General features: G+C 39.9%; 1 protein-coding gene across 1 annotated transcript in view; it reads left to right on the top strand.

The window, feature by feature from the left end:
- Positions 1-24923, top strand: part of TNNI3 (troponin I3, cardiac type) — a 52533-nt gene that overhangs the window by 14780 nt on the left and 12830 nt on the right. Inside the window, exons 2-5 of the mRNA XM_066572399.1 lie at positions 15261-15282; positions 18378-18384; positions 22444-22623; positions 22900-22941. Coding sequence (XP_066428496.1) covers positions 15261-15282; positions 18378-18384; positions 22444-22623; positions 22900-22941 — 251 coding nt within the window. The remainder of the gene's footprint in view (positions 1-15260; positions 15283-18377; positions 18385-22443; positions 22624-22899; positions 22942-24923) is intronic.

Here is a 24923-nt window from a genome sequence, read left to right on the forward strand (position 1 = left end):
CCTGCCCTGGTAGGCACGACAGGGTGGTAGGAAACCTGCCACTCAAGGGGTTAATCGTGTGGTGTGATGAACCAATCACAGCCATCACATTGAATGGCTGTAATTGGTTCATCGAGCTCTGCAGTGATTGGCTGAGCTGCGGTGCTTGAGAACCAATCAGAGCCAGCATTTCCTGGAGGTAAGGTTTATTAACCTCCAAACCAGGAAGCACCTGCTGAAGACTGCAGACAAGTGCCGGATCTGCAGAGAAGTGCTGCGGAGCGGACTGCGCTTGTTAGGTGATGTATTGTGGGGGGGGGGGGGGGGGGGTTGGCTTTTGTTTTTCTGCGGATGCCGCTTATTTTCGGGGTAGGGCTTAAATTTCAAGCCCCGCCGAAACGTATAGCAAAACAGTGCTACAAAGTCGCGTGACTTTGTAGCAACACAAAATCATGGTGTATCTGCAAGAAAATGCAGCGATATCGCACAGAACACAGATGCGATTTTTCTCTCGGAGATATCACTGTCGCCCGTGCGAAAGAGGCCTTAAAGTGTTTTTTTTTGGGGGGGGGGGGGTTGTTTGTGTAAAAAACACTGAACATTAATGACAGACATGCACATTTTTTATATGTTCCTAGAAAGGCACATACACATGTATTGAGTGTGTTTCTCACGGATCAAAATTGCATACGCCTATGTGAATAAGTCCTTAAGTGGAGAACTTGCAGCACGCAGAAATACATGCACAATATAGCACTGAGCAAAGTAGAAGAAGGGGTCTGTCAACAGACGCTAACCATAGAGGTGGATTAAACCAGATGGCAAAATGCTGTTCCCATCCAAGTCTACTCTTTTCAGGACTGGAAAACACTCTTGTATATAACAGAAAAAAGAAAAGAACTATACAATTTCTTTTTTTTAACCAAAAGATCTAAGGAAGGTCGAATCCAAATATCTGGATCACCCTGTCTGGTGTTGCATCTCCCACCTCTAATTTGGTAGGGGATGTGGCTCCGTCATTGTAACAGTGTTACTTTAATGCTGGGTTTACAGGCTGACGTTTGGTTACTTATTACTGCAGTGCAACCTCAATGTTTCTCTATGGGGAAACAAGGTTGCAGGTTACTTTGTCAGGTTAGAGTGTTTTGCAGTAATTGCAGTGTGATTTTACAGTAACCTGCGGGCAACCATAAGTAGTCCTAGTCTAAGGGGATGTTCATGAGGTTAGCAAAAAAAAGCTTTTTATTGTATAGTGAAGTGCAATTTTCTAATAAACTTTATGAATTCCTCATAGTTTTTAACATTTGTGGTTTGTAATCATTGAATGGGGATCTTCACAGAGCATGAAAATCTCTCCTCGTTGTGTCATGATCACGCAGGTGCGCCGCCTGCTCCAGCTCCCTCTCATAAGAAGCCTTTGATCTCTGTGTCCATCATATGAGCAGATCAGATTTTCATACTTTAAACGTAAGCAAGGAGGGTTTCTGTGCCAGCAAGCAGAGAAGTGAAAAAAAAATCAAAATAGCGTATGTTAGGGTGTTTTCGCATCTGTGACAGATTCTGCTTTTCTGCTCCGTTCGGGGAGCAGGAAGGAGAATCCTTGTGGCCAAACTGTTCAGTCTCTGCACGGAACTGAACAGCAGTGGACAGACCCCATTGACTATAATGGGGTCTGCCCGTTTTCTACCCAGCTGCCTGGCTTTTGGACGGAAGAAAAAGCGTTACATGCAGTGCTTTTTCTTCCGGAATTTTCAGCCGGACCTTTGGCGCAACCTCCAACCGGAGGTTCTAACGCAGATGTGAAACTGGCCGTATACAATTGTATATGTTTTAATTATCCACAGAATAATCTTTTATTTGAAAATCCCTAAAAGAAATTTCAGATTACAAAAAACACCTATCTTGCGGAAACAGCACCACTTCTGGCCATTATTATAGTATTACCGCTCCAACCATTGCAATACTAAAATTAAAAAGACCCTTTTATCTAATATTATACAACCCCCTTTAAAACTTCACAGTTCTGGGCTACATAGTGAATACAGAATTTTGCAAAATCCTGTTTACTACCTTAGCACATATGGTTGTTGGGATAATAAACAGCATGTTGCTTGCTTCGGCTGAGATGCCCCAAAAGACGAAAATACTGATTGGTCTTATTGAGTATAGATGGAATAAAACACGTCTTATTGTTTTCTTTGTTTACTTTCATCCTGTTATAAACAAAAATCACGATTTACGATTCTTTTGGGATTTGGTCAAATACTGAGATTTTAGCAATATTTCTGCTGGCAGAAGTGCAGTCTGTTCTGGTGTGCTGGATAAATCAGGCATTTACTGTTGAGAACCCCAAGATTTTTGTTCAGTTCAAAACTTAAAGGGACCCTGGTTGATCAGCTGTTCAGGACCCCCCTTGTCTGCGCCACAAGATGGGAGCAGATCATTCCGACTCCTATGTCAGTCTGGCAGTCCTCATTAAAATCAATGACAGCTGCTCTTGCAATTACCAACTCTCGCCACTACACAGGGATTAGAGCCATCTGCTTCTGCCCTGCATGCTGTGTTATGGCGCTGACCGAAGACATTCGAAAAGCTGATTAGACAATGTCTTGAGCAGTGGACCCCAGACGATTGATCACCTATACTGTGGATAGGTCATCAATAGAAATGACCCAGAAAATGTCAACGTTAGTACTAATTGTATATAAACTTGGCTAACAATGGTTTTACTACTAAATCCAATTGTCTAACCTTGTATTCTTATTTTTGGAATAATCCCCTTTACAATCACAGACGAAAGGCTTTACAGAAATTACATCCATCAGTAGACAAGTTACTTTAAATTACCTTAAGCCCCATTTACACACAACGATTGTTGCTCAAAATTCGCTCAAACGATGTCTTTTGAGTGATAATCGTTGTGTTCAAATGCTACTACATTTGCTTTTCGGCCGAACGAGTTTAAAATCCATCTAGAGAGCTGATAGCAGGGACCACACACTGGGATTCTCCACGGGAGCGCTGATAACAGTGTATTCAGCAACAGTCCCGGGGCAGAACAAAGGGCTGTATGCAGATAACAGACCACCTGCTGTTCTCTACATACAGCTCAGGGAGGCTCATTTACATGCATATGAAGGTAATAAGCTGCTAATGGGCATCAGTGCCCATTAGCAGCTTGTGCAAAATGATCACTCAAACTGTCAGTCATCCTATCTTTTGAACGAATTTTCTTCACGTGTAAATGGGGCTTAAAATGGGCACTGCACTTCCTGCCTGTTATGTGAAGTATGTCTCTAGTAACAGACACCAAGACAGATTACAGGAAGTGAAGGCGGGTGTTGTCCCATGCTGTCCATGGAGATCTAGGGAACTCCAGAGGGAACTCTTGGAGGAAGAGAGAACACCAAGACTCACACAGACATGCTCTAAGCTTTTACTGTCTCTCAGCTACTCTTCAGTGTCCTCCATGATGTTATTTCTCTGTGTGTTACTGAGAGTTAGGCCGCCTTCACACGGGTGAGAAAATCGCACAAGATTTGTGCATTACGGCATTATGCAAATCATGGCATGTTCTATCTTTCTACGTGCTCTCGCACCGCAGCGCCTATTGTCTTCAATGGGGCCGGCGGCAGAATCTCACCGTGTGCTAGGTGCACACAATGCGGGGTTTACCATTTAAAACAATGGGAGAAGCTCCACGCCGGAGGACCGCTAGTTATCATGTATACTATATATGGAATGCACATTGTCATTGAAACTTATGCTTGAAGAAGGCGCCTGATGCTGCGCCAAAACGTGTTTATATACTTAACATATTCATTTAGCTATTTTAATAGATTGCAATTATTGTAATATATACAATGTATTACCATTAAATATTTTTACTTAAACAATCCCAGCAACCCTAAGTCTTGTCAAAACGAGCGCAGGGCCCGACTGTTTTCCCTTTCTAGTATATTTGAATTGTGCCATTTTATATATAACAAGGGCGGCATAGCCCATGCGCTCTCCTCATGTACATAACTTGGATTACCACAAGCCCCCCGGATCACTGGATATCATATCAATGCTGACCAGGATTTCAGGGTGCTAGCGGGTTAAAACCCTATTTAGGGACCCCGCTAAGCATTAGGTAAGTCCTCTTCTAACACACTAAAATCGAGAATACTAATATAATACACATCTAGGCGCGGTGTCACTCATTTTTGTTATTTCCGAAGTAATGCAAGGCGGTTTTGGTATAAAAATGCCTTGCATCCGTATGGAAATTGCATGTTGGTGATATTGGGCTGTGATTCCCGGTCCGATATCGCACTTGCCCGTGTGAAGTTGGCCTAAGAGCAGAATTTACAGTTCTCCATGTGCCGTGTATATAAGCCTTCCTAGCAGCTAGTCTACGCCAACCAACAGAATAAAAAATGCATCCCATAGTGGGGGAAACTGGTAAATAATGCAGGATACAAGTCGTATAGTGAGCAGAAGTTGTGTTATTTATAGAGTTGAGCGAACGTACTCTGTCGAGCTTGATGCTCGTTCCAGTATTAGTGTACTCGATGGTGCTCCTTACTTGAACGAGCATCAAATCGTGTTTGACCCCGCCCCCCGTTTTTGGCAACTCCCTGCTGTGACGTGCCTGTTTTAGCCCCTCCCCCCGGCAGTGATGGGGGGGAGAGAAAGAAAGAGAGAGAGAGAGAGGAGGGGGGGAGAGAGAGGGAGAAAGAGGGAGAGAGAGGAGAGAGATAATATTTGGGTACTCGCTCATCTCTAGTTATTTATGTACAAACCAATGATAGCTTATTCTAAAAGTCATCTAAAAATGAGGGATCATTTAAGGCTTTATTTAGATGTATGAGTTGCTTCGTGATTAGAGATGAGCAAGCACCCAAATGCTCGGGTCCGCGTTATTCGAGTCGAGCTTTACGTAAAATTTGAGAGCTCTACTCGAGTAACGCACCCCATTGACTACAATGGGAGACTCGGGCATTTTCGTATGTGGGGCACCGGGTCCTGAGCTTTTTTTCTTTTTTTCTTGGTTCGTTCTCTCTCTCTCTCCCTCTCTCCCCTGCCAGCCAGCCAAAAAAATTTGCCATTGACGCGCGCTGCGGTGGGGAGGGGCCAAAGCAGGCACGTCACAGCAGGGAGGAGACAAAAACTGGGGCGGGGTCGAACACGGCTTGATGCTCGTTTGAGTAACGAGCACCATCGAGTACGCTAATACTCGAACGATCATCAAGCTCGGCAGAGTACGTTCGCTCAACTCTATTCGTGATATGTACATAGAATAGTACATGTAGTGATTTTTTTTCCATAAAATCGCTCGTGTTTGTTTAGTCTAATAGGCTATAATAGGTCCGTGAAAAACACAGAAGGGCTTGTATCTGCTGATAAGCTGTAAAATGGTTTGTCTGACTATATGTAGATTATTTAGAATGAAATGTTCTGCAGCTTTCTTATATACAATGGTTATCTGTTTGTGAAGGTCTATTTGCTGTCAGTTCTTCAAGAAGTGACTGTGTTATAAAATAACAAACCATACTCCCCTCTCTTCTCTCCCTACGGGTCCTACAACATTTGGTCTGTGACAGCGGAAGTCAAATGACTGCTGCAGCCAATCAGAGGGCTAGGTGCATCATGGCACCTAGGATGTGAGCACTGATGCCAGGAGGACAGGTGGTGATGCTGCGGCCTGTGTCAGAGTCTAGAGTTTCTTGGGATCCACTGCAGCATTTCCTAGGGGGAGAAGAGAGGTGAGTATGGTTTATTTTTTTTATTTTATAGCACAGCCACTTCTTTAAAAGAAAATAAAATCCTTGTTAGACAACCCCTTTAAGAATATATCCGGCTAATGTCCAGGCTATTCAGCTCACAGAGGTTACAGATAATACTCTAAATATTAGGTCTTTATAGGGTCTCGGACTCCGGACGAAATTGCTTCATGCAGATTGCTTTGCCCGCCTCTGATTGAACTTGAGGATGTTTTAGTTCAGTCTATGTCTTGGATCGATAGTGGAGACTATCAAAGAGAAAAGAAAAATACTACCGTTTTTCCAAAACAAATTGTATTACAACATTACATTTCATGTTAGTCCCAACCCTAGAAAAATATGCCACTGATTTTCAGCTCATTGTTTATACATGGTGTGATACAAAGTAACCACATGTGTATAGCTGAATGATCTGTAATTAAATATGGATGTCTGTTTATATCATTTCTATATATCTATTTATCTATCTCTCGCATATCTATCTATCTATCTCTCTCATATCTATCTGTCTATCTATCTATCTCATATCTATCTATCTATCTATCTATCTCAGATCTATCTATCTATCTCTCTCATATCTATCTATCTATCTCATATCTATCTATCTCTCTCTCTCTCATATCTATCTATCTATCTATCTATCTCAGATCTATCTATCTATCTATCTATCTCATATCTATCTATCTATCTCATATCTATCTATCTCTCTCATATCTATCTATCTATCTATCTATCTCTCTCTCATATCTATCTATCTATCTATCTCTCTCATATCTATCTATCTCTCATATCTATCTATCTCTCTCATATCTATCTATCTATCTATCTATCTCTCTCATATCTATCTATCTCTCTTTCTCTCATATCTATCTATCTATCTATCTATCTCTCATATCTCTCGCTCTCATATCTATCTATCTCTCATCTCTCTCTCTCATATCTCTCTCTCTCATATCTATCTATCTCATATCTATCTATCTCATATCTATCTCTCTCATATCTATCTATCTATCGATCTATCTCTCTCATATCTATCTATCTATCTCTCTCTCTCATATCTATCTATCTATCTCATATCTATCTATCTATCTATCTATCTCATATCTATCTATCTATCTATCTCAGATCTATCTATCTCTCTCATATCTATCTATCTATCTATCTCATATCTATCTATCTATCTATCTCTCTCTTATCTATCTATCTATCTCTCTCATATCTATCTATCTATCTATCTATCTATCTATCTCTCTCTCTTTCTCTCATATCTATCTATCTATCTATCTATCTATCTATCTATATCTCTCTCTCATATCTCTCATCTCTCTCTCTCTCTCTCTCTCTCTCTCTCATATCTATCTATCTCTCATCTCTCTTTCTCTCTCTCTCATCTCTCTCTCTCTCATATCTATCATATTTAGAATGAAATGTTCTGCAGCTTTCTTATATACGGTGATTATCTGTTTGTGAAGTTCTATTTGCTGTCAGTTCTTCAAGAAGTGACTGTGTTATAAAATAACAAACCATACTCCCCTCTCTTCTCTCCCTGCGGGTCCTACAACATTTGGTCTGTGACAGCGGAAGTCACATGACTGCTGCAGCCAATCAGAGGCCTAGGTGCATCATGGCACCTAGGATGTGAGCACTGATGCCAGGAGGACAGGTGGTGATGCTGCGGCCTGTGTCAGAGTCTAGAGTTTCTTGGGATCCACTGCAGCATTTCCTAGGGGGAGAAGAGAGGTGAGTATGGTTTATTTTTTTTATTTTATAGCACAGCCACTTCTTTAAAAGAAAAGAAAATCCTAGTCAGACAACCCCTTTAAGAATATATCCGGCTAATGTCCAGGCTATTCAGCTCACAGAGGTTACAGATAATACTCTAAATATTAGGTCTTTATAGGGTCTCGGACTCCGGATGAAATTGCTTCATGCAGATTGCTTTGCCCGCCTCTGATTGAACTTGAGGATGTTTTAGTTCAGTCTATGTCTTGGATCGATAGTGGAGACTATCAAAGAGAAAAGAAAAATACTACCGTTTTTCCAAAACAAATTGTATTACAACATTACATTTCATGTTAGTCCCAACCCTAGAAAAATATGCCACTGATTTTCAGCTCATTGTTTATACATGGTGTGATACAAAGTAACCACATGTGTATAGCTGAATGATCTGTAATTAAATATGGATGTCTGTTTATATCATTTCTATATATCTATTTATCTATCTCTCGCATATCTATCTATCTCTCTCATATCTATCTGTCTATCTCTCTCATATCTATCTATCTATCTCATATCTATCTATCTAGCTCTCTCATATCTATCTATCTATCTCTCTCATATCTATCTATCTATCTATCTATCTATCTCATATCTATCTATCTATCTCTCTCATATCTATCTATCTCATATCTATCTATCTATCTATCTCTCTCATATCTATCTATCTATCTATCTCATATCTATCTATCTATCTATCTATCTCTCTCATATCTATCTATCTCTCTCATATCTATCTATCTATCTATCTATCTCATATCTATCTATCTATCTATCTATTTCTTTCATATCTATCTATCTATCTCATATCTATCTATCTCATATCTATCTATCTATCTCATATCTATCTATCTATCTATTTCTCATATCTATCAATCTCTCTCATATCTATCTATCTATCTATCTATCTATTTCTTTCATATCTATCTATCTATCTCATATCTATCTATCTATCTATCTATCTATCTATTTCTCATATCTATCAATCTCTCTCATATCTATCTCTCTCTCTCATATCTATCTATCTATCTATCTATCTATCTATCTATCTATCTATCTATCTATCTATCTATCTCTCTCATATCTATCTATCTCTCATATCTATCTATCTATCTATCTCTCTCATATCTATCTATCTATCTCTCTCATATCTATGTATCTATCTATCTATCTCTCTTTCTCTCATATCTATCTATCTATCTCATATCTATCTATCTATCTCATATCTATCTCTCTCTCTCTCATATCTATCTATCTATCTCTCTCATATCTATCTATCTATCTATCTATCTATCTATCTATCTATCTCATATCTATCTATCTATCCCATATCTATCTATCTATCTCTCTCATATCTATCTATCTATCTATCTATCTATCTATCTATCTGTTATTTATTTGGTCCCCTACCCACCTAAATAGTATAACAATGAATCAATTAAAGAAACCTGAATATAATTTGCTCTCTCTCTCATATCTCTCTCTCTCATATCTATCTCTCTCATATCTATCTATCTCATATCTATCTCTATCTCTCTCTCTCTCCTATCTATCTCTCTCATATCTCTTTCTCTCTCTCTCCTATCTCTCTCTCTCTCTCTCATATCTCTCTATCTCTCTCATATCTATCTATCTCTCTCATATCTATCTAGCTATCTAGCTATCTATCTGTTATTTATTTGGTCCCCTACCCACCTAAATAGTATAACAATGAATCAATTAAAGAAACCTGAATATAATTTGCTCTCTCTCATATCTCTCTCTCTCTCTCATATCTATCTCTCTCATATCTATCTCATATCTATCTCTCTCTCTCTCTCCTATCTATCTCTCTCATATCTCTTTCTCTCTCTCTCTCTCTCATATCTCTCTATCTATCTCATGTCTATCTATCTCTCTCTTATCTATCTATCTATCTAGCTATCTATCTCGTCTGTTATTTATTTGGTCCCCCACCCACCTAAATAGTATAACAATGAATCAATTAAAGAAACCTGAATATAACTTGCTCAGGTCTTATAGTGTTTCCATAAACAAAATTATTTCAAGATCTAAACCAGAAAAATAGAAACTGTCTGCAATATTTACAATGTTTTTACATAGTTCTATCAAACAAGTCAACTGCAACCTGACAGACCAGACATGTGACGACAGGGTTATAAACTTTTATAGCGATGGCGATATGTTATTATAAAGGCTGTCTCCACCCAAAGATGAGAAAAATAATAAAATATAAGATCACAGATCTTTCAGGCTAAAACTGACTTGAACAATAGCACGAAACTAACAACCTGCAAGTAAGAATTACCCAGTGGGTCAAATGATCTTCTATAGAGCCTTTTGATTTACTGGTGCTTAAAGAGCCTTAAATACAAGTGCCTTATACATTTCAGTATGGTTTATACACTATATTTCTAAAGGGGTTATCCACACGGGACAATCCTTTTTGTTAGAAGGGTCCCCTGATGACAAGCTTCTTTGCCTCCAACATTCATATGCAGTCTATCGGGGAAGCTGGCAGTGTCCAGGAAAAAGGAAGCATTACATTATGTCTAGAGTTGAGCGAACGTACTCTTCCGAGCTTGATGCTCATTCGAGTATTAGCATACTCGAGGGTGCTTGCTACTCGAGCGAGTAACCCGCCGTGTTCGACCCCGCCCCAGTTTCGGCCCCTACCCGTCGCTGACGTGTCAGATTTGACCCCTCCCCGCTGCTCACATCAACAGTAGTTTGTGGCTGGCTTGGCGAGAGAGAGAGAGAAAAAAGCAGCTCGTCAACTGGCGGGTCCCATACAAAAATGCTCGAGTCTCCCATTGAAGTCAATGGGGTTCGTTACTCGAATAGAGCTCTCGACTTTTACAAAAAGCTTGACTCGAATAGCGAGGACCCGAGCATTTGAGTGCTCGCTCATCTCTAATTATGTCTCTTGAAATCAGTGGGGCTGTCTATATAATGTATGGATGTGCATGGACCTCCAAAGCAAAGGCTTTTTATTGTACTTTTTGCTCTAGCTAAAAGATGAATGACAGACAAACTCCACCTCCTATTTGATCCTGAGTTTTTTTAAACCAGACAACAAAAGGTTTATACCAAAACTGTATGACTCTGTTGGACCAAGTGCTGGTGCCACCTTCAATCACTTAAAAGAACTGTAGCTCTTACCTCTGGTTTATATCAAGAGGGACTCGTGGTACAGTATCTTTTGGAAAAGTCTAATTGGGACCCAGAGAAGACTGGGAGTGCATTTCAGTGATCAGTGGAGATCCCAAGCCCTCTTTGTCAATTACAGCTAGCCTACAATAATCTACATGCCTGATATAATGCAATGATATGCTGAGCAACTCAACTGTCATCAGCAGTAGCACTGGATGGAGGGAGTCACAATATGTGAGGCAGAGTGTTAAGACAGCAGAAATGCATTCCTAAGCTCTCGCTCATGACCTAAAGGTTGTGAGTTCAATCCCTGCATGATTCAGGTGGCCGGCTCAATGTTGACTCAGACTTCCATCCTTCCAAGGTCGGTAAAATGAGTATCCAGCTTTGTGTGGGGTAATAAGCAAATTACCTGAAAGTACTGCAGAATAAGTTGGCGCTATACAAATAACAAGATTTATTTATTTATTTAACTATAGCCCTTGCTCTGTATGATAGAACAGAGTTTGGTAAAATCACTCAGTATCTAACTATATGTCACACGTCTTGATTTTCTGCAGTATGTGATCTCACAATTTGTGCTGGTATTAATTAACTCTTACTGAAAGATTTTGAAACTTTCAATAATTCTCTTGTACTAGCAAGTGACCTAATGATAAAAAGTGATCATGAGGGCAATGATGAAGACTGGCGAAAACAGATGCACTTTACATCCATTTCAGTTAACAGATCCATTATATGAATCCAGCCTAAAGGCTTATGTACAGAGCCTTATTCCAGATCCCAAAAATGGTGTTCATAGAAATGTATGGTCCTGTACTGTACCTCTATGTGCCACTGGATAGAAAACCCTCTCTAAATTCAATACATGCTCCATCACAAAATATATTGTGGAGGTATTCTCCCCTTGAAGAATTACTTGTAGGTAAGAATATGGTGCCTATGTGGTACACAGAATGCCTCCTTCTTCATATTACGTGCCCGCTTATAACCTATTCGCAGCCAATTGAGTCTGTGCACCTAAAATAGCCCTACTGTCTAAGGGCCCATTTAGACACAATGATTATCGCTCAAAATTCGCTCAAAAGCCGTCTTTTGAGTGATAATCGTTGCTTGTAAATGTGCCCATCTTTCACTTTTCTGCCGAATGATGAATTTCAGTTCGTCATGAAATCCATAGTTCAGCAGAACAGCTGATAAAAAGGTCCGCACACTGTGTTCTACCCGGGGAGCGCTGATTACATTGTTTTAGCTGTCAGCCCCATGGCAGAACAAAGGGAATATATTCACAGAACAGCGGGTGGTCTGTTCCCTGAATATAGCTCCCAACTGCTCACATGCTACTAATTGGTACTAATAGGCATTAGTACCAAGTAGTAGTTTTATGCAAAATTGCAAAATTATCGCTCAAAAGCCATCTTTACCTGGATGGCTTTATTGTATTGTGGTAATATATTCCTAAATATAATAATTTAATCCATCCCCTGAATCTCTGCTTGCTGGTACTACATTCATTATTATTCAGATTGTTAGCCTAGTGCAAAACCTGATTAATCAGTCTATAAGGAAATGGACGCATTCTGAAAAACTCAATAGATAGATACAGTCTGTGTTTAATAGAACAACCTCTGTTTAATAGTCATGAGCATCAATGAATTATAATAGTATGGGCACCCGGCTACAATCTTATCTGCCATTTGAAGGGCATCAGTGCCCCATGGGCTGTACAAGTCAGCGAGCGAGCCATGCAAGTAAATTTAGTAGATGGAAACACATCAGAAAGTTAATGTCTCTTATCTATCTGCTGCTGTAGTGCTGTTAGCTAGACCAAATATGGAGCTGAGCATGGAGGCATGAGGTAATGATATTAGGTAAAAGATATTGGGAGAGAGAGTGATGGGGCTATTCATTGTATCATTAAACACTTTCACTAGATGGAACACTTACAGTATCTTGACATGTCTATGAGTAGCACTTTCGGGTTACTACCAGCTATCCAGAGGCCAGGGACTGAAGCTATATAAATGACACATAGAAGAGAATATATCACAAAAACTTACATCCATGAAAAGAAGGATAAAACTACATATTGACTTTCAACATCAATAAAATCAAAGTTAACCCTTTCCAATCCACTGTCTGATGTCTAAAGACATTCTAATTGAAGGTTGTACAGCTCCGATTTTGGAAGACGTCCGGCAAGGTATTCTTACTGTTGATTACTGGCCGCTCTGTTGTCGGGGGCCTCTCCAGCATGTCTCTTACCGCAGTACTAGCTCTAGCCAGCAGATGGCGCCATTGTATAATGGCAGAAAGAGAAAGCCCCCTAGGAAACCCTGAATCCAAAATTGGATTGCAAAGGGTTAATGCACAGTTAAGACTATAGGTATGATGACTGTTGGTGCCCTATGTCAGATGTAATGTGTACATTTTTGGCTCAATCTACAATGCAATTTCTTGTCACGTAGGCAGCATGGTGGCTCAAGATGATTTCAATTGGTTGTGACAGCCAGGGTGCGCATTGCTGATGCATTGGCCTACACTTGTTTCACATTTATGAAACTGGTGCATGGGGTATATATAATACATTTGGCATTACTTAGTAGATGCATTAGACACTTTTTCTTATACTCCCTCATGGCTGGCATACATTTACTGCATTTTGTGCCAAAAACATTCAAATCCTTCTTTACTTTGGGAACCACATAACACTTTAAGTGATGGTTAATTGCCACATTCAATTCAAAAATGGAAGGGAGAAATTTTTAGGCAAGGGCTACATGGTGACTTTAAGCAATACACACATCATCACACATTGCGCTATAATTAAAGTAAATTTGTGATATTTGCTGCATTTGATTTAGTACATCTTTCTCATGCTGCCAGACTCTTTTTGCACCAAGAAATGGGCTACATGGTATGCTATGTGTTATTTTCACTAAGTATTCAGTTTTGGCAAAGAGGGAGTCTTAACCCCTTCCAATCCACTGTCTGACATCTTCCTACATTCTGATTGAAGCTTGTACAGCTCCAGTGTCAGAAGACGGACAATAGGGTATTCTTACCGTCTATTGCCAGCCACTCCGCTGTCGGAACCTCTCTGGCGCACACACACTGGCTTTAGCCAGCAGATGGCACCGTTGTATAACAGCAAAAAGAGAAAGCCTTTTAGGAAACTCTGAATCTAAAATTGGATTTTAAAGGGTTAAATGAGTCATAAAATGCTCAAATTGTATTATTTTAAAGATTATTTTGACACAAATATTGGTGTGCATTTACAGGAATGCTCCTATCATAAGGCAACTTGAGCATCACTGACTGAATGGAAGTGGAGCTAGCCGGGAATCATTCCGGCCCACTCGCCTCAATTTACAGTAATCAGGCAGTCATTCATAAGTGAACGGCTACTGGTTTACACTGAACGATAGATTGTTCAGTTCTCTGCAATCAGAAATTAAACGACAAACGAGAAGTGAAAGACTTCTATACGCAGTTCAGTTGCTGCATACGACAATCGTTCAGATTATCACTGGATCGTGGCTGAAAGACCTTCTCAGCAGCTACTGTGCAAGAATGTACTGCTACCTTAAAAAAAATTCCTTAACCCTTTGAAGATCTGACATTTTTTTCTTTTTTCTTTTTTTCATTTCTGCCTTTCAAGAACCATAATGTCTTTTTTCCCATCAATGTAGTAAATTAAAGGGCTTGTTTTTTGCAGGACAAGTTGTATTTTTCCATGGTACCGCTTAATGTACCATAAATGCTATTATATAACTTTTAGAAAATGTTCAGGTGGACTGAAATAGAGAAAAGAAACGCAATTGTGCCATTGTTTGTTGGGTTTTGTTTTTACGGCATGCACAGTATACTAAAAAGGATGTGTTAACTTTATTCTGTTGGTTACTACAGATACAGCGATTCCAATTTTGTGTAGTAGTTTTTTTTTTACTACTTCTAAAAATTCAAAAACTTTACTTAAAAATTGCATTTTGTTGCCAAATTTTGCGACCTATAACTTTCTTTATTTTTCTCCTTATGGGGCTGTATGAGGGCTCATTTTTTTGCAGAATGAGCTGTAGTTTTTATTGCTCCCTTATTTAAGTACATATGTTTTTTTTATTAACTTTCTATTTCTATTTCTTTTTGGGGGCAAAGGGATGCTCAGAAATACAATTCTGGCATTGTGCTTAGTTTTTTTTATTTTTTTATGGAATTTACTGTGCAGAATAGATGATATTTTAAATTTTAATAGTTAAGACTTTTACAGATGTGACAATACTAATTATGACTTTTTAAGGGGGGGGGGCTCTGATTTTTGTATGCTTATTCTGGGAAAAAGTTGTTTGTTTGTGTGTGTTTTTAATCGTGTCATTAAATGGGAGTTATGAGTGTTTCACATCGGGGAGATCATTTGTAATACCCTTGTATTTATAGGTTAAACTGTGGGAGTCAATATAATGTAGACTGTGCACACTAAGTGACCTATTTTACTAAAATGATATAATGGATACATTTATTTGATAAGAACTATTAGGTTTCAATATCTGTAATCTAATAATTGTCTTTTTTTATCTTTTTAAGATCAATTCAAGATGTCTGAAGAGTAAGTATACTCTATCAATTCACTGTGTTTTACATTCAAATATCTTACTTTAGTTGTTTACTGATCATTTTTATGCATTATCCTTTCAGTTGGCTATTTCATAGATATACCAATGCAACAAATAGTAACAATAGTCTTACATTATGGGCAGAGGCATACATAGACATTATATGGTGAAGCAATGCTGCAGTATGGCATTGTGATACTGCTCCGGGATATGGCCAGAGTACTTCAGTTCTCACTTATGGGGGTGCTGGACTGAGTGCACATTAAGGGCCTATACTGGACTCAATACCTGTTGGAAAGGGTGATGGTTTCCCAGCTTTTCTAGTCCTTATGTCAAGGTCTGCACCTCGTTGATAATGCCCTGGACCCTTCAACGTCTCCTTACCGATGCACTGAAGATCTTGGACCTCTCTTGGTTGACTATGTTTTGCATCAGGCTTTGCATCAGTAAGTGTGAACCAGTCCTGTTCACACAGCCTCATATGGCCCATCCTTAGCTGCACTGACAAGTACTGGGCCCAAAACAGCCAGTCACATGGCTGCCATGGAATCGGCTTAGACATTGCGACTAAACGCCTCTTACTCCACAGTCTGTGTTCAACTGAACTTTATTGCAACAAAAATCCATCTCTTATAGACGTTGATCTCACCTTTGATGGCAGTAGGGTGCACCAGTTTTTCGACTCTGGCCTTCCGGCTCGCTATATGAAAAACTCACACCTGAACCTCATTTTTATTTCGGTACTCATTTTTGCTCTCTCTGACACTGATGACTGTCTCTCTCTGGCTGTAGCTGTTCTAACTAATACTCCGGCATACTATTGTCAATATACAGATTCGCACACTTTGATCACTAAACTCTTATCTGGTATCCCCCAACGCCGATGCTCAGGCACCCCTGTGCCACAATCACTACTGCACCTTGTTGCGTGCCGTTTCATCATGACAGCATTATTAACTTAAAGGAACAGAGTTCTCCATAATATTTCACAATACATACCTCTACATATGGCACTGTGGCATCTATATATATAAAGCTGAAAGCCCTCACTGACTCACTCACTGACTCACTCACTCACTGACTGACTGACTCACTGACTGACTCGCCAAAAGTTCTCCAACTTCCCGATGTCGTAGAAACATGAATTTTGGCACAAGCATAGATTATCTCCAAAATAGGAAAAGTAATTGGGTCCCAACTCGATTATTCGATTCTAGCGCAAAAGAATTGGCGTAGAAATGTAATGTACATAATCTAAATCTCTCACTTCCCAATGTCATAGAAGCTTAAAATTTGGCACGGGTATTGAATATGTCATAAATAGGAAAAGTTAATAGGTCCCAACTCCATTATTCAATTCTATGCGCAAAAGAATTAGCGTCCAAATTTTACATACGGAATCTAATTCTCTCACTTCCCGGTGTCATAGAAACGTGAAATTTGGCACGAGCATTGATTATGTCATAAATAGGAAAAGTTAATGGGTCCCAACTCGATTATTCAATTCTAGTGCAAAAGAATTGGCGTCAAAATTTTACGTGCGGAATGTAATTTTTTCACTTTCCGGTGTCATAGAAACGGGAAATTTGGCACGAGCATTGATTATGTCATAAATAGGAAAAGCTAATGGGTCCCAACTCCATTATTCAATTCTATGCACAAAAGAATTAGCGTCCAAATTTTACGTGCGGAATGTAATTTTCTCACTTTCCGGTGTCATAGAAACGGGAAATTTGGCACGAGCATTGATTATGTCATAAATAGGAAAAGCTAATGGGTCCCAACTCCATTATTCAATTCTATGCGCAAAAGAATTAGCGTCCAAATTTTACGTGCGGAATGTAATTTTCTCACTTTACGGTGTCATAGAAACAGGAAATTTGGCACGAGCATTGATTATGTCATAAATAGGAAAAGCTAATGGGTCCCAACTCCATTATTCAATTTTATGCGCAAAAGAATTAGCGTCCAAATTTTACGTACATAGTCTAAATCTCTCACTTCCCAATGTCATAGAAACATGAAATTTGGCACAAGCATTGATTGTGTCATAAATATGAAAAGTTAATGGGTCCCAACTCGATTATTCAATTCTAAGTGCAAAAGAATTAGTGTCCAAATTTTATGTACGTAATCTAATTCTCTCACTTCCTGATGTCATTTTATATAAAGGAAACGTCGCATTGTTGCCTCCAAGTGGTGTTTCCTGGGTAACGCAGAGAACTATGCAAAATGGTGAACATATGTTTTTCCTCAGTATCTCTAAAGTAACCATGACTTCATAAGATTTTCCGTGTGAACACCAGATAAACACCAGTACCAAATTAACTCGTGCGAAGCCGGGTATATCAGCTAGTCACTAATAAAGTGCAGAGTGGAGTTTATTTCACAATGTCATAAAAGTCACATGCATGAGGGACAATCACAATGTGAAGACTAAAGGGATCCTAGTTCTCATTTTTGGTAGGCTTACATAGTAACATATTAACATAGTATGTTAGGTTATGTCCATCTTGTTCAGCCTGTTTCCAACCTCCCCTTGTTGATCCAGAGGAAGGCAAAAAAAACAATGAGGCAGAAGCCAATGAGCCCTGGCTGCTCAAGAATATTAAAGGTTACTGATCACATAAATTAGGAACGCTATCTTTTATTCTTAAGGAGAGTACCTAGAGGGTGAGTGAGGAGACTTATAAGACCATTCATGCTCCTCTGGGTAATATGCAAATAAGGGAGATGAAACAATACCTCTGCTGTGCCACCTATTGGAAGGCAGCATTCCTGCAAGTCAATGTTAGATTCTTTATACAAGCCTTGTAACAATGACTGGGAATTGAAAGCCAAGCCAGAATACCATACACAGACAGCTGTTTGAGGGTGTTTGCACCTCATCAGTGTGTAGGGGCCATGTCAAAACATGCCATTTTAAGTCCTAGGTTGGAAACCCCTTTTAATCTATTTTCTTATACAATGCTTTTGCATATAGTAAATGTCAATGTTATGTTTCGCTAGGGCTAAGAAATAGTTAACATTTATTTTTCCTTAAGCATCTCTGAATATTAATGTTTGTTTTTTTCTATTTTTCTTGCAGGGAAGAGGTAACTGTAAGTATTTTGTGTGCTTCTCTCTGATCTTTCATATAACCTAGAGCCATTGATTTGTCTTTACTTCTGCTCTCCAAGTATTCCTCTATAATTGTAAAAATAAGGAATCAGCCGCTCTTATAAAAATGTATAGTTTGAGCCCCCACCACCACCATTTCTCATCACCACAAACATGGTGAGAAGGTGCTTCGATGGAGCTGAAAATGTGCCTTTCCATTCAAAGTCTATGACACTGATGGAAGTATCTGGGCACTACAGCTACACTCCACTACAACTGCTAGGATCGGGACTCCCAACGGTTGACCTGCAATCAAATCTGATCATGGCACTGTGCAAGCAGTGAGTCTGCGGTAAACAGCTACACTGTACTATGGAAACTTCTTGAGACCAAACAAAGGTCCCCAAGGCTCGTGGTTTGGGAATAGCTGGGATATGCTCCTTCAGGTGCCTGTGCAAAGTTTTATCTGGTATACAAATGTACAATTATTGTTATTTTTTTTAAATAGCAGAATGGTGGCATTTTTGCTTGTCCACCCAAAATAACATTTATAAAAATTGGAACACTAACATATACCTACCCTGAAATGGTAAAAAATGCAAAATACCAAAATCCCACATTGCTGCTTCAGCGCAGAAATAAAAAATGCATTTGTTTCAGAACGAAAAATCTTAAAAAAATGTCTGTGGTACTAAACCCCAAAAGACGTTTGGTCCTTGGTTTGGACAATATTCTGTAGAATTAATTAAGAATATGCCTACTAGAAATGACTGGTCCCTACAGAATACTGGAATTGTCATTGCATTCCTTTTAATGAATGATGCCCATTATATTTTAATGTCTGTTTTTAGCTTATTTTTGCTTTTTCATAACTGTAGTAACACCTTAATAAGCTGACAGTTACTTCGCATTTGTGAATAATTGCAAGACGATGTCCAGCAGTAAGACAGCAACTGCTATTCTAGGCTGTGATTTACTCTAATAGGATCTTTAGCACAGAGTAAAATGCATTTCTATTTTGGGTTAGACTTCTTTAATGAAAGGTGGAAAACTAGAAACTGAATTTTGCATCAGATCCAAGCTGACATTTCACTAGTTCAGCAAGATGTAAAATAACATATGGAGGATTCAGCTTATATGAGTCATAGAAGATATGATTCCCAGATGACGTTTTCAGATATTTAATTTATATACAGTTAGTATGGTGTGAATTAGTGCAGGATATGACACACCATACTGCCACATGGAGGGGACGGTGCTGCCTAGCAGTCTATTAATGACATCTATACTATTAGATCAGACAAGCTTTTTACACTGAAAAGGATGATTTCTGTACACTAAAATAAGTATTCCCATTTAAGACATTTATCGCATAACCACAGGATATACCAATAATGTATGGTCTCACCTCTAGGACTCACATCTATCTCCAGAGTGCTCGTCCTTCAACCCCGCTCACCCATGGTGAGATAGCTGCTAGTTGCCACATCCCAGTGGAGAATGAATAGAGTGGTGGCTAGAGATGAGCGAGCATACTCGGAAAAGCACTACTCACTCGAGTAATGTGCTTTATCCGAGTATCGCTGTGCTCGGGTCTGAAGATTCGGGTGCCGCTGCGGCTGACAGGTGAGTCGCAGCGGGGAGCAGGGGAGAGCGGGCGGGAGAGAGGGAGATCTCCCCTCCGTTCCTCCCCGCTCTCCCCTGCAGCTCCCCGCTCCGTGCCGGCACCCGAATCTTTAGGGACGAGCACAGCGATACTCGGATAAAGCCAATTACTCGAGCGAGTAGTGCTTTTCCGAGTACGCTCGCTCATCTCTAGTGGTGGCCTCTCTCAATTACATTTTTATGGCAGTCATGAAAACAGCCGAGAATCCTTGCTCAACTAACGTCCATAGAAGTAAATGCAAAGAGCTGTGCACAATGCGGAGCCAGCTCTCCACCCATTCTCTGCCTTGACACAGTAGTCAGTGTCTTCTTCACTGAGCAGGACGGAGGTTGAGGGACCCCTGTTCTGGCAATAGATGCAGGTCCCAAAGGTGGTGCACATATTGGTTAGACATTTATGTCCTTTCTTGTGAAAATGTCTTAAGATGGAAATAGCCCCTTAAAGAGCCTATGAGGGCAGCATAAGGTAGTGACAGGCACACTGATTACAGTGATATGTTTGCTGTGTGGATCTGTGCAGTAGTTTTGTAGAAGCTTGCCTTTTATCAGTAGCAGCACATGCATAGAGGACTGCCTAAAGTAGTCCTGGATATTCATGAGCTGCAGGCCAGCTACACCCAGCCCACCCTCCAGCCATTTATTAACTGCTGTGGATGCAGAGAGCTGCCAATCATTGGCTGGAGGAAGGAGTGGGTGTGACTAGTCTGCAACTCATGAATATGCAGGACTACTTTTAGTAGTCCGCTATGCATTTACTGGTACTGGTAAAAGGCAAGATTCCCAAAAACTACTGTACAGATCCACACAGCAGACATATCACTTTAATCAATGTGGGAAGCACTATCCTATGGTGCTCTTAGTGCAGGCTGCAAAAAGATGGTTAAAGAGACTCTTTAAGGTCATCTTACATAGTCTTTGACCATACATATGTACGGCTCAAAGCTATTCCTTTCAACAACCTCGATACACATGAACTCTCAGCCTGGCCATGCGTGTGTTCTCAATAAGGAGAGGGAATAAGTAGCTGCCAGACACCTCTATAACTGTCAGGACTAGGAACCTTGGAACAGTTCAAAGTACAAACAAGTTACAGAGAAGCTTCTTTGAGACAGGCACATAAAATTGCATTGAAAAATGGTCTTAAAGGGGAGCAGCTTTCACAAAGAAGATGGTCAGTATGCGTAATGTATAGTGGAACTGAAAATATGTTACAAGAAATTTGGTTTTAAGACACGGTTTCTTAAAAAGGTAATCTTTTGGAGCGCTTTCGCTTGTGCATTGTATTAGCCAACTACATTGATTTTCATTGAACAATTCATGTTAGCGTATGTACATTGCATGTAACTACACGCATGAAAAACATCTCCGCATGCTCTATTACACCACGTATTATGCGCGTATACCCCTATTCTCCATGGGTAGCATATTCAACACTGTCCGTATGCAATACATTACACCGCTATGAAGCAGAGCGGGTAATTTTAAAAAGATATGTCACATTGGGCATGACCGTGTGCATGAGATAGGCTGTCATGCGCAGTGCACTATCGCCGCCATACTTGGGATAGCCGGCTCTCCGCCGCCTCCCATCGTGGTAAAATGCTGCGTGATTTACACAGCGTTTTACACAAATGCCTGTGGGAATGAGCCCTAAAGCTGAATAGCATCAACTCAATGGAAAGTGCTAATAGGGACTTCACATTAGACGGGAAGGGCAGAAGGTGATGGTAACTGACAATGGACCAAAAATAACAAGCAGAGAACTCCTAATCCTAATGCTTGCTTTCCCTACATTTTTGACACTAACATTAGGCACTGTTCCTAAGTAGCCCTCACTTATCACTACTGACATCCGTGTCTGAAATACTGTATACAAGAACAAAATGACCTTAAAAACGAGACAAGAAGCTAAACAAGCCAAGTAAATAATGAACCAAGACTAGGCAGATACAAACAGGGACTGAGCAGACAAAACCCCAAGGCTTTGAAACAAAGACTGGACTAGACATGACCATAGGAACAATGCCACACTGACCGGAATAAAGTAGACTAGAACAGAGTACTAGAATTTGAACAAGGAATACTGGATTAAATGCATATAGTTACTACTATCACCTGCAACAACACTGCAGATGCCAGGGACTCTTAAAGGGGTATTGACATGATTGCAAGTTATCCAATATCCACATGATAGGGGATAATTAACATATCAGAGGGGTCCAACCAGTAGGATCCCATCAATCCCTAGAGCGGTTCCAGTACGTCCTGAAGTGTGGGCAGCAGCAGTTACACATGCATGCTTCCCCTCCATTCACTTCAATAGGATTGCCGGTAATAGCCGAGCACTTGAACACTCTGTCACCATAGCACTAATGTTCTATCTCTGACAGTATGAAGAAGAAGAAGAGTATGCTGAGGAAGAAGAAGAGGAAATTATAGAGGAAGAAGAAGAACCTGAACCAGAGCCACCAAAGCCTGCACCACCACCTCCTCCTGTTGTCGCTCCACCACCACTCCGAAGGAAGTCCTCTGCAAACTATCGCTCCTATGCCACTGAGCCACAGGTCAAGGTAAAGAAAGATGAAAGGTTGTGGGTTCCTGTTTCAATGTGTATTTTTTATTGAATGGCATTACGGTTAAGAGTTTTAAAGCTAGTAAGGATTTCAGGTTATAGTTGACTCCCCACCATCCAGCAGCACAAGTGTTTATTATGCTTTATGCAGTCCTTATGATAAATTGCTGTGTCTTTTCCCAGTATTATTTGTGTTTAGCTTGGCTTGTACAGTAACAAATGTAACATTATCATTGAATAAACAAAGCAATATCAATATTTTTGTGTTTTCCAGCGGAAGCCAAAGATTTCAGCATCTCGGAAACTGCAGCTAAAGGTACAATACTAAATATATATTGAAAAGGAATGCAAGCTTTTTAACCAGGCCATTTGTATATTTAAGGATGTAGTGTCAAACCTATAGAGGTTTTAAGGCATACAATGGACCACCAATAATAACAATATGTCTGCTATATGTTCACCTACTATACAATTTAAAGAGGATATCGGGTATGAAAAGGCCTGATTTATTTGCCAGAATGGAGATTGGCTGCAAAGAGGTTCTGTCTCTAAAGGATGCGTCACTTCCATGCATTACAAGGACATTCCATTGGGAAATAGGAACAGTGTAATACTTCATTTCTCCTGTGGTAGTGCTGCAAAGTTACATAGAAAAATGATGGCAGAAAAAGAGAACATGGTCCATCTAGTCTGCCCTTTTATGATTTCTGATAGGATAGATCTATTCTCATTTGTACAAGGAAAGACTAGAAGCAATGGGATGAAACTGAAAGGGAGGAGACGCAAATTAGATATTAGAGAGTGAGGTGATTCATGAGTGGAACAGGTTGCCACGGGAGGTGGTGAGTTCTCCTTTAATGGAAGTCCTTAAACAGAGGCTGGACAGACATCTGTCTCGGATGATTTAGTGATCCTGCACTGAGCGGAGGATTGGACCAGATGATTCTGCAGTTCCCTTCCAACTCTATGATTCTGTGATTTTATGCTTATTCCAAGATGCTTTACATCATTTATTGTTAATTTTCCAACTATGTCTTCTGTAAGCATGATCCAAGCATCTACTACTCTTTCAGTAAAATACTGTAATACTTCCTGACATTGCTTCTGAGTTATTGAAAACTTGCCCCATACATTACACCTTGTTGCTGGGGGTCCAAGCAGCAGGAAACACTGTGATCAGCATCTTAAGCACACAACCCCTTAAACAGCACACTTATTAGGTAAGCCATAGATGTAATAGCAGAACCCTACCCATGTTACCAGCACTTTGAACAGTTGCTGTTCAGAGCCGCCCATTAGATATGAAGTTTCTACAGTGAAAGGCATTAGAAGCATAGTTATGATGTATTGTTATTAACACAATGTTACATTTTATCATTAAATGTGGCTACAAAAAGATGGATGCCCCCCCCCCCCCAAAAAAAAAAATATCTGTAGTATTATGCAAATGGTTCTACAGTAAAATCAAAAGTAAGAGTGATTACACGGCACTGCATAGCAATGACCGATTGACCATAGTAGTTTTGTCCTTCCACTCCCACTCAGATCAGGTAATGTGAATTGCAACTTTTATATGGTAAGAAACAATGTGGTTTGTGTTATTTTATTACTTTCAAGCAATTTTATTGATGAAGCCATGATTTAAAGGAGAGTTAAACCCATAGTCAGCTCAATGGCTTTTAATGTGTTACTAATACTTGTCGAATTGTATCTGGAGATTCTTAGAGCTATGTGACAACTCCCTGCTTGTAATCCTATTGAACAATACTATAGTCAGGCTGTCCTCTAAATGGCAACCGCAAATGGAGATACATCTTACATTTACTGCCCCTTCAACAGAATAAATCTTGTCCGCTGGCAAGTTTACATTAACATATAGTAGCAGCAATAACAAGGGCCACGGGCGAGGGCCAACATGACAGGCTGAGCAGGGAGCTAACGGGTTAGTATTAAGGGGAAGGTTTTTAGAGGGTGGGACTAGATTAGGTGGAACCGCCTATCCGGGTGCAGGAGTGCCACTTTAAAAAAGTGCATGCAATAGTCATGCCCTCTAGCCCTATACTTGTTTTGGAGGTTTAATTTAAACTTTTATGTGTTTTTTTTCACTGAACATTGCATTAAAGGTTGGTTTTGTGGTGGTTATTTGTTGTCATGGCAGTAGTTTGCAGGTGGGGGGGAGTTCTTGGAGTTGTTTCAAAATTGGTTGGAGGGAGTCAGGTGGGTATGGCCTCACCTTCACTAACTCCCCCCTTTGATCCTATATAATCGTAATTGGGTCTGGTGCTTTTACCGCTCTAT

Source organism: Eleutherodactylus coqui, chromosome 6 (assembly GCF_035609145.1).
Source record: "Eleutherodactylus coqui strain aEleCoq1 chromosome 6, aEleCoq1.hap1, whole genome shotgun sequence".
Lineage (NCBI taxonomy): Eukaryota > Metazoa > Chordata > Amphibia > Anura > Eleutherodactylidae > Eleutherodactylus > Eleutherodactylus coqui.